Here is a 15,138-nt window from a genome sequence, read left to right on the forward strand (position 1 = left end):
ACAATTATGTGTTGATCTCCGGACCCAAATATCTAACTGTTTAGAAGGTCTCAGCTATGTAATCTGGTCTAGAAAGGCCAGTGTTTGTTTGTTTGTTTGTTTGTTTGTTTATTATTACAAACAATATAAATTTTATTAATTGGAATAAATAAATAAATTAAAAATTTCCAGAAGATTTGTCTATAACATATAAAGAACTTCTACAAATCAACAAGAAAAAGGTAAGACTACCCCCCAGTAAAAAAGGACAAAAGATTGGAATATACCCTTCATGAGGGAGGCTATTGAGATGACCAATGCACTTTTTAAAAAGTACTTAGCCTCTTTCATCAGAGAAATGCAAATTGATATTATGTTTTAGTATGGATCTCTTGGGTATTTATCCTACATGGAGTTTGTTGAGCTAAGCTCCTTGAATGTGATAGACTAATATTTTTCATCATGTTGGAAGTTTTCAGCCATATTTCTTTGAACATTCTTTCTCTTTGCTCTTGTGTTACCCCCATTGTATGTATGTTGGTACATTTGATGAGATCCCACAGATCTCTGAGACTCTTCATTTTTCTTTATTTTTTTCAGGAAGTGTGAAGTAAAAATCAATAAGATAACTGTTGGCACGCCCACTGTAGCAACTAATATATGATAATATTTTTTAAACTGGCAATACTAAGTATTGAAGGCATGTAGAGAGGTGGAAACTCTCATACCTTTTCAGTAGGAATGAAAATTGGTAGCACTACTTTGGAAACGTGTTAGGCAATATGTTTTAAAGATGAACATACACATTCCTTTGTATGAGCCAGGGTTTGCCAGTAGATTTTTAGAAGAGTATTTAGAGCAGCATCATTCTTTTTTAGGTGTTGTCATTGTGTGTGTGTGTGTGTGTATGTATGCATGTATGTGTTTTAATTAAGAAAAATAAGCATAATTTACGGGGCGCCTAGGTGGCTCATTTGGTTGAGTGTCCAACTTCGGCTCAGGTCATGATCTCATTTGTGGGTTTGAGCCCCGTATTAGGCTATGTGCTGTCAGCTCAGAATCTGGAGCCTGCTTCGAATTCTGTGTCTCCCTCCTTCTCTCTACCCCTCCCCTGCTCGTGCTCTGTCTGTCTCTCTCAAAAATAAATAAACATTAAAAAAATTTAAGAAGAAAAATAAACATAATTTATAACAGTAAAAGATATGAATAAGCTGGTTTAAGACTAGACTGTATAAGACCTTGAATGTCATGCTGCTGCACACAGGCACTATGATAAAATCAAGAACTTAGATCAGTGTGACATTTTATTTTGTTTTATTTTATTTTATTTATTTATTTTTAGTGTGACATTTTAGTAGGGGGTTGGCTCAGGAGGTGGGGGAAACTGTCACTGATTGATTTGCTTTTTTATGAGGTATTTTATATTTTCTTCATGTGACCTTCAAAAGCAGTTTATGTATTTAGAATTTTAGTAGCTTTATTCTTAGCAGCTAAAAACTAGAAGCAACCCAAATTCTTTCCAAATAGAATAAAGAAAGAAATTGGGGTATATTCATATATTGAGATGCCACACAGCAATAATGAAAATGAATAAACTGCTACATATAACAATATAGATGAATCTCTTGAATATAATGTTGAACAAAGAAGCAGGATGTTAGAGCACATTATCATTTCATTCATATAAAATTTAAAAACAGGCAAAAGTAATCTATGGTTTTAACCATAGGATGGAGGTTACTTTTGGAGAGGAAGGTAGTAAGCAATTTTAGGAGGCATGGGAAGGTCTGGGGTTACTGATACTTTGTGAACATTTATTAAGCTGAATACTTATGTATAAGACAGATATGCATATACAACACACCCAGTACAATGGCAATATTAGCTCTGAGAGAGGGAAACTGAAATAGATGCTACAGTCTTTGATGTCCTGTGGATAGTTAGTAGAAAGATGGGAACATGGGAGGGAGTCGCCAAAGAGCATAAACCACGAAGGAAGGGAGTTTGTTTATTGGTGAAAGTAAGGCCTGGAAGAGCACTGAGAAACAGGAGAGGGCTACTGTTAAATAAGTCCATTTAACATGGAAAAATGGGCAACTTCTACTTTTAAAGAAGAACTAGATACCAGGGCAGTAGATAAAATATACAGGGCTGCTGAGTTACTTATTATCCAGTCAGTACCACCTGGGCAGCTTTTAAGAAAAAGATCCTGGATCCCACTCCAATATTCTTTTTCAGACATCTGTAGTGGAGGTAGGGATCTGTAATTCTTTTTTTTTTTTCTTTTTTTAACATTTATTTTTGAGAGACAGAGTGAGACAGAGCACGAGTAGGGGAGGGGCAGAGGGGCAGGGTGGACACAGAATCTGAAGCAGGCTCCAGGCTCTGAGCTGTCAGCACAGAGTCCAACACGGGGCTCGAACTCACAGACTGTGAGATCATGACCTGAGCCAAAGTCGATGCTTAACAGATTGAATCACCCAGGTGCTCCAAGGAAACTGTAATTCTTTTTTTTTTTTAATTTTTTTTTTAATGTTTATTTATTTTTGAGACAGAGAGAGACAGAGCATGAACGGGGGAGGGGCAGAGAGAGAGGGAGACACAGAATCGGAAGCAGGCTCCAGGCTCTGAGCCATCAGCCCAGAGCCTGACGCGGGGCTCAAACTCACGGACCGCGAGATCGTGACCTGAGCTGAAGTCGGCCGCTTAACCGACTGAGCCACCCAGGCGCCCCAAGAAACTGTAATTCTTAAAACTCCTCAAATGCAGCCTGATTTGGAAACTTCCTAGTAAAGGAAACGAGTTAAGATGTGTTCTTTTTTTGTTTGTTTGTTTGTTTGTTTAAAATTCGCATCCAAGTTAGTTAGGATACAGTGCAATAATGATTTCAGGATGAGAATCCAGTAATTCATCACCTATGTATAACATCCAGTGCTCATCCCAACATTGTCTTCCTAATAATGCCCCTTGCCTATTTAGCCCATCCCCGCACGCAAAACCCCTTCAGCAACCCTCAGTTTGTTCTCTGTATTTAAGAGTCTCTTATGTTTTTGTCCCCCTTACTGTTTTTATATTATTTTTGCTTCCCTTCCCTTATGTTCATCTGTTTTGTATCTTAAATTCCATGTATGAGTGAAGTCATACGATATTTGTCTTTCTCTAATTTCGCTTAGCATAATACCCTCTAGCCGAGCAATATTCCATTGTGTATACACACACACACACACACCCTACATCTTTATCCATTCATCAGTAAGATGCAGTTTTAAGGTGGAGAGGGGATAGTTTTCTGCTTTTTTCTTTTTCTTTTTCTTAAGAGTTCAGCTTTTTCTTGAGTATGTCACAAAGGTTTGATCAAAAAGACCAAAGCCCATATCATCATCAGACTCCTCAGATTCTCCCCTCTTTGCTTTCACTTTCTTTTTTTTTTCCCCTTCTATCCACATTTCTATTTTATTCCTGTTGCAGATAGGTGTGTGTGGTTTTTTTAAGTAATTATTTAATTTAATTTTTTTTTAATTGCAGTTCTTTGCTTCCACTTTCTTTTCCTCAGCTGGGGCAGCAGCATTAGAGGAGCCCAGACCTCCTGCTGGTGTAGCACCAGCTTCTGGGACAGGTCCACCAGCCCCTGCATTACAAATGAGGCTCCTAATGTTGACATTGACCAGGGCCTTTGCAAACAAGCCTGGTCAGAAAGGTTTAACATTTATACTGACTGCCTTGATGAGGAGATTCCTCTTATCCTCCATGGTGTCATTGCAGGATGAGGGCCAAGTAGATCCAAGTGAGCTCCTGAGATAGAGGCCATGGTACAGGTGAATGCTGAGTGGTGCTGCCAGGCATGGTGCTAGTCACCAAATGAAGTGAGAGCCTTCCTACAAAGGACCAAGCAGTTGTAGCAGTTTGAGGAAAAGGGGAGTTTTCTGCTCTTTTTAATAGGAGTTGCAGGGGGTACCAAGGCTGGGAAGAAAAATTTGCAGTAGGATGATAACCTCATAAAGAGGAAGAGGAAGAAGTTGGAAAAGGTGAGGATGTGAATATAGATGGAATATATATAAGTAGTTAATTAACTTGAAGCTTGTGAATAATTGGAACTTTTCTCCTAAGTTATTTCCTTCCAGATCTCTTTGAAAAACTCATGAATAGTCGGAACCTGGTTATTTTATGTTATTTTTATATTATCTATTTTAAGACTTTGTTGAATGTAACACTTTAAATTTTTAAGTTTCTTTAGAACATATTTAAATAGTTTTATTGAAGGAGGTCAGTTTAAACCACCATTTCTGTACCTGATATTTGCTAGGTATTTTACTAGGCACTAGATACAAGTCCAGTGGTTTCTTTAGCTTAAGGAGCTTAGTCCAATATAGGTGATACAGATATCACATTGCTCGTAGGTGTCCATACTGTGCCTCAGTTATTAACAAGTTCAGTCTAGGGGTGTCTGGGTGGCTCAGTTGGTTAAGTGTCCTACTCTTGGTTTTGGCTCTAGTCATGATCTCACGGTTCAAGAATTTGAGCCCTGCGTTGGGCTCTGCGCTGTCAGCACAGAATATGCTTTGGATTCTCTCTCTCTCTCTCTCTCTCTATCTCTATTTCTATCTATCTCTTTATCTCTCTCTCTCTGACCCTACCACTCCCCTGCTCACTGTGTCTCTCTGTCTCTCTCTTTCAAAATAAATAAATAAACTTAAAAAGTTCAGTCTAAAAACTCCTCAAGAAGAGTACTGTTTTGGTGTCTAGTTTCTTGGGATCTGTGATACTGTGGGGATTTGTCTTTCTTTGAAGACCACTGGGTTATGGGATATATTCTCCTTTTCCTCACCCTTATCTCCCTTATTGTGTATATTATATATGTTATCACCTTTTTATTTCTAGGCCTAAGGATGGGGTTGAGGGTTCCTCCAGAATTCTGGATAGTAATAAGGCCAGTGCTTAGTCACTGTATTTCTGTATACCTCTCTGGCAATCTGGTTTCTCCTTTCTGCTTCTCACCATGTTCTTACACCAACTCCTAAAAGACAGGTCCATAGACAAGTATTCAAACCACACTAACCAATTTACTTTTTCTTTTAATGATAATTAAATTCGTGCAAATTTATAGCATGCATTTTCTTCATCTCTGTTTCTTTTGCAGGTAGTAACCATGGCTATCTGGGCGCCAGTAGCAGAATGTCAAGAAGAGCACATTTATGTTCTGCTGCTACCAGTAGTTTATTAGACATTGATCCGTTAATCTTAATACATTTGTTGGACCTTAAGGACCGGAGTAGTATGGAAAATTTGTGGAGCTTACAGCCTCGCCCTCCTGCTTCACTTTTGCAGCCCACAGGTAAAATATTAATAGTAATTTCCCTTTTTTCTGTGATTCTACAAACAAACTCTTCATTTTAATCCAAGTGTCTTATTTAAGTGTTGGAACACAGTATGTTTCTGTAGCAAGTTGATTTTTCATTATGTATTATAAAACATGACATTTAAAAAGAATAAATGAATTATCAGTTAAGTGAAAAAAATGAGATACAAAAAATTTTATATTGTATGATCCCATTATATGAAATTCTGAAAAAGTAAAACTGTGGTGAAAAAAACACATCAATGGTTGCAGAGGGGCCAGGAAGGGAGAAAGAAGGGATCAGCTTAAATAACAAATGAGAAAACTGGGGGAGGGTTAATAAAAATCACGGAGTGGTAATAATTATTTGACTATATATATTTGTGGAAACTTGACAAAATTAGTAAATTTTATTGAATACAAATCACAAATTACAGTCATTTTAAAAATCAATCATATCCTTGTTCAAGTGGCCGGATTTTTTCTTCTTTTAAAAAATGACATTTAGTGGCGCCTGGGTGGCTCAGTCGGTTAGGTGTCCAACTTCAGCGCAGATCATGATCTCACAGTTTGTTGGTTTGAGCCCCTTGTTGGGCTCTGTGCTGACAGCTCAGAGCCTGGAGCCTGCTTCACATTCTGTGTCCTGCTCTCTCTCTCTCTCCCTCTCTCTCTGCCTCTGTCTCAAAAATGAATAAACATTAAAATATTTTTAAAAAAGGACATTAATATAAATCAGGTTAAGTTTTTGGTTGTTATTGTTCCATGATGTTTTTGCACAATAATGTCAAAATGTCTATTAGAATGTTTGTATATGATCTGGCATTTAGATTGTGTATGATTGACAGTTTGATTTATATGAAGTACTGTTGTCCTCTTTGTGAATGACTTAATAAGAGTTTTGCAGGACTCATTAATACCTTTTTTTTTTTTTTAACGTTTATTTATTATTGAGAGACAGACAGAGACAGAGCATGAGCATGGGAGGGGCAGAGAGAGGAGTAGACACCGAATCTGAAGCAAGTTCCAGGCTCTAAGCTATTAGCACAGAGCCCACCTCAGGTCTTGAATCCACAAACTGCGAGATCATGACCTGAGCTGAAGTCAGATGTTTAACCAACTGAGCCACTCAGGTGCCCCATAATACCCTAACTTGTAAGTGGAACTGTGTCTGAATTGAATATAAAAAAGATGGTTTTGTGCTTTGATGTTCAGTAGCCTAAAAATGCATACCAACTAGCATCAGTGTTTTATTTGCCTCAAAACGTATACCAACTAGCATCAGTGTTTTATTTGCAGAGGTTATTTGTTAAAGAAAAGTTACATCTGTATTACTGTAATGTGATGTATACCCACACATATTAGATGTGTTGTCAAACCTGGAGGTTTTGAAACTCTCAGGCCTACTTATTTTGAACAGCTAAGGATTTACCTTTAAATGCCATGTTTTAAAAACCATTTTTGTTAGCTTTCTAAAATATACTCAGTATTTTCCTGCCTTTTTAAACAGTAGTAGTATACAAATCAAATATCAGTGATTTAGAACAGTGATTTTGATGCTTCTTTAAAACAACAGAACTCATTTTTCAAAGTGTGAGGCAGAGCTTTGATGTAGAAAACACCTAGAACTGCTCTAGTTGGAGGGTGAACTCAGAGACTGGATTATTTAGGCCTCTTTTTTTTTTTTTTTAAACGTGTATTCATTTTTGAGAGACGGGTGTGGGCAGAGAGAGAGGGAGACACAGAATCAGAAGCTCTGAAGTGTCAATACAGAACCCGACGCAGGGCGTGAACTCAGGACCATGAGATCATGACCTGAGCTGAAGTTGAATGCTTAACTGACTGAACCACCCAGGCACCCCTAGGCCTCTTTCTTTCTAAGGTATACTCTGGGAAGTCTGGATCCTCAATTTGAAAGATTGTCTCCAGTTATGTTATGAAATACTTGTCTTTTATCTGTGATCCAAGTACATTTTGTATTATATTTGCATTTTTATAAAACTTAATCACACTGTATATAATTTTACCTTTTTTTCTGTGATATTTTTATTGTAGAAAATTTGGAAAATACAGAAAATTGCAAAGAAAATAAAAATCACATATAGTTCTTTTGATCAAAGAAATAGCTTTAAAAAAAAAAAAAGAAAACACCTTGACAAGGGTTTTGCTTAAATTACAGCCAGTGTTACTTGCAATGACCTAGTGGAACAGACAAGTTATGATTCTGCAGGTAGATGTAACTTTTTTGCAGGAAACTGCAGGTAACTGCAGGTTACTGCAGGTAACTTTTTTGAAGGAAATTTTAGTACTAGGTTTAAAGTACCTCTATCCTTTGGGACTCCTGGATGGCTCAGTTGGTTAAGCTTCCGACTCTTGATTATGACTAAGGTCATGATCTCATGGTTTGTGAGTTCAAGCCCTCATCGCGCTCCACACTGACAGTACCAGCCTGCTTGGGATTCTCTCTCTCTGTGTCTCTCTCTCTCTCTTCCTCCCTCCCTCCCTCCCTCTATCGCCCCCCCCAATAAATACATACAATGATACATAAATAAATAAATAAATAAATAAATAAATAAATAAATAAATAAAATACCTCTATCCTTCAATGCTTATTTTCACTTCTAGGAGTATATCTGAAATAGAAAACAGTCAGAGTTGTTTGAAAATATCCAACAATGTAGTTATGTCTGAAAAATTATAGCTTAACCGTGTGTATTTTATAGACAGGTAAAATCATGTTTTTGAAAAACATTCAACATCAATGGAAAAATGAATATACACTATTAACAGAATAAGATCTTCGTTATCCAAAAATAAGTTTTCTATGTAAAATTAATACTATAAATGAAATGATCTGAGTTTCCAATCCAGGTGATCAAAATGCTGATGATGAGGAAGGGGGAACAGTAGAGAGGAAGAGCAAATCTTTAAATATCTACATGCCAGTGGGTATCAAAATAGAGATGCCTATTAGATACCTAAAAAATTAAGAAGCGGAATATAGGCAGTTATTTGCCTAGAGGTGATACTGGATAATTAAAACTAAATGAGTTAGATTGTAGAAGAGGGAGTTTTAAGAAAATTTTAACAGGAAGAGGGGCTGGGATGATTATGGTGAACATCTGTTTTTACTAAGTGTGTGGAAGATGAACCAGATTAAAGAACCTTTGGAAAGGAAAGAAACCAAGAAAATAGAAGTCATGGAAACTAACTGAAGATAACCTATATGAGAGGATATGAAAAGCTAACATTGCAGATAGATCCAGCCTTCTTTTTAATTAAAATGCTTGTTTCGGTTTCAGTGTTTATTTTGTTTATTCAGTTATTTCTTTGTTTATTTTCTTCTCTTTTTAAAAAATTAATTAATTAATTTTTTAATTTACATCCAAGTTAGCATATAATGCAGCAAGGATTTCAGGAGTAGATTCCAGTGATTTATTCTTTCTTTCTTAATCTGTGTACCTTTCATTTTCTTTCTTTCTTTTTCTTTCTTTCTCTCTCTTTCTTTCCCCTCCCTCCCTCCCTCCCTTCCTTCTTTCCTTCATCTTACTGCATTAGCTAGGACTTCCAGTAAAGTGGTGAAAAGGAGTGGTGAAGGGGAACATCCTTACCTTGTTCCTGATTTTGGTGGGAAAGCTTTGAGGTTTTCACCATTAAGTATGATGTTAGCTATAGGTTTTTCATAGCTATTCTTTATCAAATTGAGAACACTTTCCTCTATTCTGGTTTACTAGGAGTTTTTTTTCTTTAAAAAAAATTTTTTTTAATGTTTATTTTTGAGAGAGAGAGAGCGTGAGCGAGCATGAGTGGGGGAGGGGCAGAGAGAGGGGAGACATAGAATCCAGAGCAGGCTCCAGGCTCTGAGATGTCAGGACAGAGCCCGATTCAGGGCTCGAACTCATGAACCGCGAGATCATGACCTGAGCTGAAGTCAGATGCTCAACTGACTAAGCCACCCAGGCACCCCTGTTTCTTTTTTTAAAGTTTATTTATTTTTGAGAGAGACAGAGACATCGTGAGTGGGGGAGGGGCAGGGGGGAATCCCAAGCAGGCTCCGTGCTGTCAGCACAGAGCCCAATGTGAAGCTTGAAGTCGAAACTGTGAGATGACCTGAGCCAAAACCAAGAGTTGGTTACTTAACTGACTGAGCCACCCAAGTGCCCAAAGAGTTGTTTTTTGTTTTTGTTTTTTTTTTAAATTCATCAATGGGTATTGGATTTTGTCAAATGCTTTTTCTGCATCTATTGATATGATGTGATGCTTTACATTATTTGATTTTCGAATGTCAAACCAGCATATCTGGGATAAATCCCACTTAATTGTGGTATATAATCCTTTTTATATACACTGTAAGATTTAATTTGCTAATGTTTTGTTGATGGGGTTTTTTTTTTTTTTGTCTCTATTCATGAAAGATACTGGTCTGTAGTTTTCTTGTAATGTCTTTGATTTTGATATTAGAGTAATGCCTCGTAGATTGGGTTTGGAAGTATTCCCTCTTCCTTGGAAGTATTCCCTACTTATATTCTTGGAGATAATAGAAGGTGGATGTAGGCCTCTTCAGATTATCTATTTCTTCTTCGGTTTTTGGCAGATTGTCTTTCAAGGTATTGGTCCATTACATCTAAGTTATCAAAAATTTGTTGGCATAAAGTTGTCCATAGTATTCCTTTATTTTCCTTTCATTCCTTCAGTACATATTGAGTGAACCTATTATGTATCAGACTCACTGCAGGTTCATGTTCTTAAAAACATCATACTGTACTGTAAAAGCATTTTAAGAGGTATCAATCAGGGTATGAATTACAGATAATATATTTGAACCAGATTTTATGGTACATGTAGTGGTGAGTAGAAATAGAAAGTCAGACAGGGTTATTCCATGGAAGGTGTTGCATGCCTAGTCTGAGGAATGATGCATAGTGGGCTTTGAGAAGCCAGTTGCAGTTTAGGAGTGGTTTGATTCAAGCTGCTTTTTAGAAGGCTGGCAATGCCCAGAAAACTATCAGAAATGGAAGCTTAATGAGGGTATTATTGTAGAAGTTTATTTCAGTGGTTCCTAGTATGAGAGGGCAAATTCATACATTTCTGGATATTTTCTCAGTCATCGTATATGCAAAAATACGTAGATCTGAGATCTTCAGAATCTTTTGACATTATAAAAGTTCTACTTAACTTCTAAGGAATACATCAATCTACTCTCTATATAATTAAGATTTTATTTGTAGCATGGCAATGGTAGTATGTGGAATCTTGTGAAGTTACAATTACAGGGCTTGGCAATTGAGTGGAATGTGCTAATGATTCTGAAAAAGCTTAGGTGAGCAGAATGGTGGTAGCATTGATTGATGCTGAAATCTGGAGGAGAAGCTTTAAAGAACTATCAATCTTGAAGGCCATAACTGAATGATATGAAAGAATGGTTACAGATGAGATTCTCAATTCTAATTAACCTTGTAACTTGGCACATTCAGGAAAGCTTCTTATTTTCAGCGCAGTAACTTTCTTTAAATTGTCAGGTTCCTGTGGTATAAGATCCCATTACACTTTCCTGTCTTGGCAGTTATCACATGGTACTGAAATAGATGATTTTTCATTTTTCCAGCTGGACTGAGAGCTTTGTGAGAGCAAAGACTGAGGGTTTGTCTTGTTCACTGTTGTATGTCCTGCCCAGCTAAGTGCCTAGCATTTCAAACAATCTTGGTAGTTGTTTGATTATCAGCTGATGGAGGTTTGTTTAATTTTTTTTTTTATATTTTCCCATTTGGGATTTTTACTTTTTAAAGTTCTTGTCAGTTTCTAGTAATAATAAACTGGGCCATGTGGGTTAATACAGATTTTCATATTTAAGTCCATGTAGATGTGGGGTACTAGATTTTGTTTAGGAAAACATTTTGAAATATCTTGTGGAGCTCTTGGGTGGCTCAGTTGGGTAAGCTGACTTGGTTAATTGTCTGACTTTTGATTTTGACTCAGGTCATGAGCTCACGGTTCTTGAGATCAAGCCCTAAGTCACGGGCTCTGTGCTGACAGTGTGGAGCCTTCTTGGGATTCTCTCTCTCTCTCCCCCTCTCTCTGCCCTTCCTCTGTGCGCGCTCTCTCTCTCTCTCTCTCTCTCTCTCTCTCTCTCTCTCTCAGGATCCTCTGTCCCCCTCTCTGCCCCTCCTTTGCTTGCTCTCTCAAAAATAAATAAATAAAAATTGTGAATATCTTGTGCCATAAGCTGTTCGGCCTGGAATACAAAGATCACTAAGATGTTATCTCTACCCTTTGGTTTTTCAGTCTGTATGTTTGTCTTTCTTACTATAATGTGTAAAGTGCTGTAGTAGAAGTATACTCCTAAGTATTATACAAAATTGGGTCAGAATTGATTTGGAAGAAGTGAGGCAATTGGTGGTTTAGGTGCCTAAAGAAGTAGACATTTCAGATTTCATCTGATGGGCTTGAGTTAACAGAGGGAGCACCGGAAGTAGGACATATGAAAAGCATAAGGGGATATAGCATTGCCTATGTATTACAGAGTTGCAGGTAATACCAAAACATTGGAATATGTTTGGGGTAGAGGTAGAAGATAAAACCACTGAGAGGTAGGGTAGAATCAGATAATGGGCCTCGTGTTCCACGCTGGTGCTTTCGTGAATGATTGTCAGCAGGAAAGCAATAGAAAATAATAACTGATTTGGGTTTTAGAAAACATTTCTGACATCCTGGTGGAAAGGGGTTGGATGGAGGATTACACCACAGAGTGCTTTCACAAACATTGTGTCTTCTGAGCCTCATGACAGCCCTGTTATGTGTATATTATTGTCTTCATTTTACAAGTAAATAATGGACTCAGAAGTTGGTGGACTTAGAGAAAGTTACAATAACTAAATGGTAGATTTGAGACTAAATCCTAGATTTCTAAAATCTGTCCTTAGCTCATTTACAAAATGGAGATAATAATAGTATTTAGTTACCTCAGAGGATTGATATGAGAGGATTAAATGACTTAATTTCCTTAAAATATCTGACATTCAGTAAGCTCTTTATGGATGTTTCTTAAATATACAAAGACAGTAAAATCTCCCTATCAAGATAGAAAATCTTTCTCAGAAGCACTTCCACCCCAGACTTTTGGCTGGCTGAGTGATGTACCCACCCTAAACACTGTCAGAAGAATGAACCAGTTCTAGACTCTCGTATGTCCTGGGGCCAAAGGAGGGATCTAACCTCCCTGAGCACATTGCTGCCTACTGCCTGATACCTGAACACAATCTGAGTCCTTTCTGCAAGGTAGAAGTGGGGGATTGGCTGTCGAACACATTACAGTGTTTACTTTCTACAGCACTTCATCTTCTATACTAGAAGGCAGGCTGTTTCAGCTGTCATTCCTGCTAATAAAGGACTTGTTCTTTTCTATTTAGTGGCTATTGGTCCCCCATTTTTGTTTTTTTAGGTGGGGGGTAAGGCTTGGTTTCTTTTTGCTTTGAGTCGGTCATAACATTCTTTGATTTTCAAAATATTGATATCTTTTTCCTTTCTGCAGTAGAAAGTCTGTAGTTTCCTTACTTATACCTCTATTTTAATATTTGAGGAGTGGGATGGGTGAAAAACAACTACTTTCTCTGGGAAGAGAGAAAACATTGTTACTTTAGAAGCTGCAAAGACTGATGGGGAAGTATTTTATGTTGTTCTATGGCACTTAATAGCTGTAACTACACTGGAAACCTTCTTAGACTTAGATGGAATATGTATTTTTTATATACTATGTATAGCAGATTTGACTACTTAATTTGGATTCTAGGTTTTTGGGTTCTTTTTTTTTTCATTTTTGTCAGTTATGAAGATGATAAAAGCTCAGCATAGGAAATTTGAGAAAAATGGAGAAGTATAAAGAAGAAAGCACAGGCAGGCAATAAGGCAGCTTTTTAAAACTTTTAGAATTAGGTAACTATTCTGATTTGAGTGATTATATTGTGATCCAGACTCTAACTTTGAAGGTATGGATAAAATTAGGATACTTGGATCTATCTTTATTTTCATTAATGGAATTTAATGCATGCTTTTAATTGTTGATTCCACCAGAGCACCTTAGCTTTTTACACCTCAAGTTTGCATATATTGACTGTATGATAACGATTTAATAGAAGTCTCTATTAACATGACTTACAACTTTCTGTCTAAAGCATCATATTCTCGAAAAGATAAAGACCAAAGGAAGCAGCAGGCAATGTGGCGAGTTCCCTCTGATTTAAAGATGCTAAAAAGACTCAAAACTCAAATGGCTGAAGTTCGATGTATGAAAACTGATGTAAAGAATACACTTTCAGAAATCAAAGGCAGCAATGCTGCTTCCGGAGACATGCAGGCAAGCCTTTTTTCTGCTGACCAGGCAGCTCTGGCTGCATGTGGAACCGAAAACTCTGGCAGATTACAGGATTTGGGAATGGAGCTCTTGGCAAAGTCATCAATTGCTGGTTGTTACATACGAAACTGTAAGTGGAAAAGATCCTATTAGTGTCATTTCTCTGTGTGTCATTTGGGAAGCTAGAGGATGGGTTATTTTTAGAATAATAATATTTCAACACCTCTCTTATAATGACTTAAGACTACAAATACATATAGCCTTTTTTCCCATTCAGGACTGACTGTAGATTTTCTATATAGAGCTAATATTTCTTTTTTTTTTTTAATGTTCATTTATTTTTGACAGAGAGACAGAGCATGTGCGGGGGAGGGGCAGAGAGAGAGGGAGACACAGAATCAGAAGCAGGCTCCAGGCTCTGAGCTGTCAGCACAGAGCCCGACGCGGGGCTCGAACTCACAGACTGTGAGATCGTGACCTGAGCTGAAGTCAGACGCTCAACCAACTGAGCCACCCAGGTGCCCTAAGAGCTAATATTTCTTGATTAAATATTCTGTGCTGGACAGCAAACAAGACAGAATACTTAACCTCTTGGATCTTACATTCATAAATTCATGTGGTGGAAATTGGACATTAAAACGTGTAGACAAGTAAAGATAATTTCAGTTAGTAAAAAGTGCTGTGAAGGAAACAGGAATGGGATAGGAAGATGAGGAGTGTGCTGCTTAGGTTAGGGAAGTAAGAGAAAGTCTCTGAGGAGGCAGCTTTTGAACTGAGATCTAAAGCTTGAGAAGGTGGCAGCCATGCAAAGATCTGTGGGAAGAATTTTTCAGGGTAAACAGAACAGAAGATGCGGATTCACTGATAAAGGATTTGCTCCGCATATTTGAATACTTGAAGGAAGACCAGTATGGTTGAATATGATAAACAAAGCAGAAGGGAGAATACTAGGGGATAAGTCAGAGAGGTAGGCAGGATCTAGATCAGATAGGGCCTTGTAAGACCTAGATAGGAGTTTTATTCTGATTTTAGAAGCAAGTCTCTAGAGAATGAAAATCGAGGTGGTGGGGGGATGGCAGTGGCATTTATGATCTGATTTACCTTTTACAAAGATTACTTTGCTTGTTGTATGGAGAAAGGTCTAAAAGGGGTTGAGAGTGTATATGAAATATGGTGACCTATTCTGGAGTTACTGCAGTGGAGAAGTGGACTTGCTCATTTTCTAGCAGCCCTTCTTGACTGGGGTTCCTATCTTTCTTAATTCTCTGAAGGGTGGTACATAACTATTACTATTCTAGATACATAGGAGAGAAATTAGTTCATTACATACAATGGATATTTTAGACCAAGAAGACTCTGTTCTCCACTCACAACCCTGGTGTGGAAAGGCTGGATAGTTTGTAGGGAAAGAAAAAAAACTAAGAATGATATTTAAGTTTTTGTCCTAAGCAACTTAGTGACTGATGCTACATTAATTTAG

General features: G+C 37.4%; 1 protein-coding gene across 7 annotated transcripts in view; it reads left to right on the top strand.

Moving 5' to 3' along the window:
* Window positions 1–15,138, top strand: part of TRIM37 (tripartite motif containing 37) — a 143,253-nt gene that overhangs the window by 84,488 nt on the left and 43,627 nt on the right. For 6 of the 7 annotated variants that reach the window (XM_027034246.2, XM_027034244.2, XM_027034243.2 and 3 more), the window contains exons 18-19: window positions 5,117–5,311; window positions 13,480–13,788. In XM_027034246.2, the coding sequence (XP_026890047.1) occupies window positions 5,117–5,311; window positions 13,480–13,788 (504 nt within the window). The remainder of the gene's footprint in view (window positions 1–5,116; window positions 5,312–13,479; window positions 13,789–15,138) is intronic. The other variant, XM_027034247.2, reaches the window with a different exon arrangement.

The sequence above is a fragment of the Acinonyx jubatus genome, chromosome E1, assembly GCF_027475565.1.
Source record: "Acinonyx jubatus isolate Ajub_Pintada_27869175 chromosome E1, VMU_Ajub_asm_v1.0, whole genome shotgun sequence".
Taxonomy (NCBI): Eukaryota; Metazoa; Chordata; class Mammalia; order Carnivora; family Felidae; genus Acinonyx; species Acinonyx jubatus.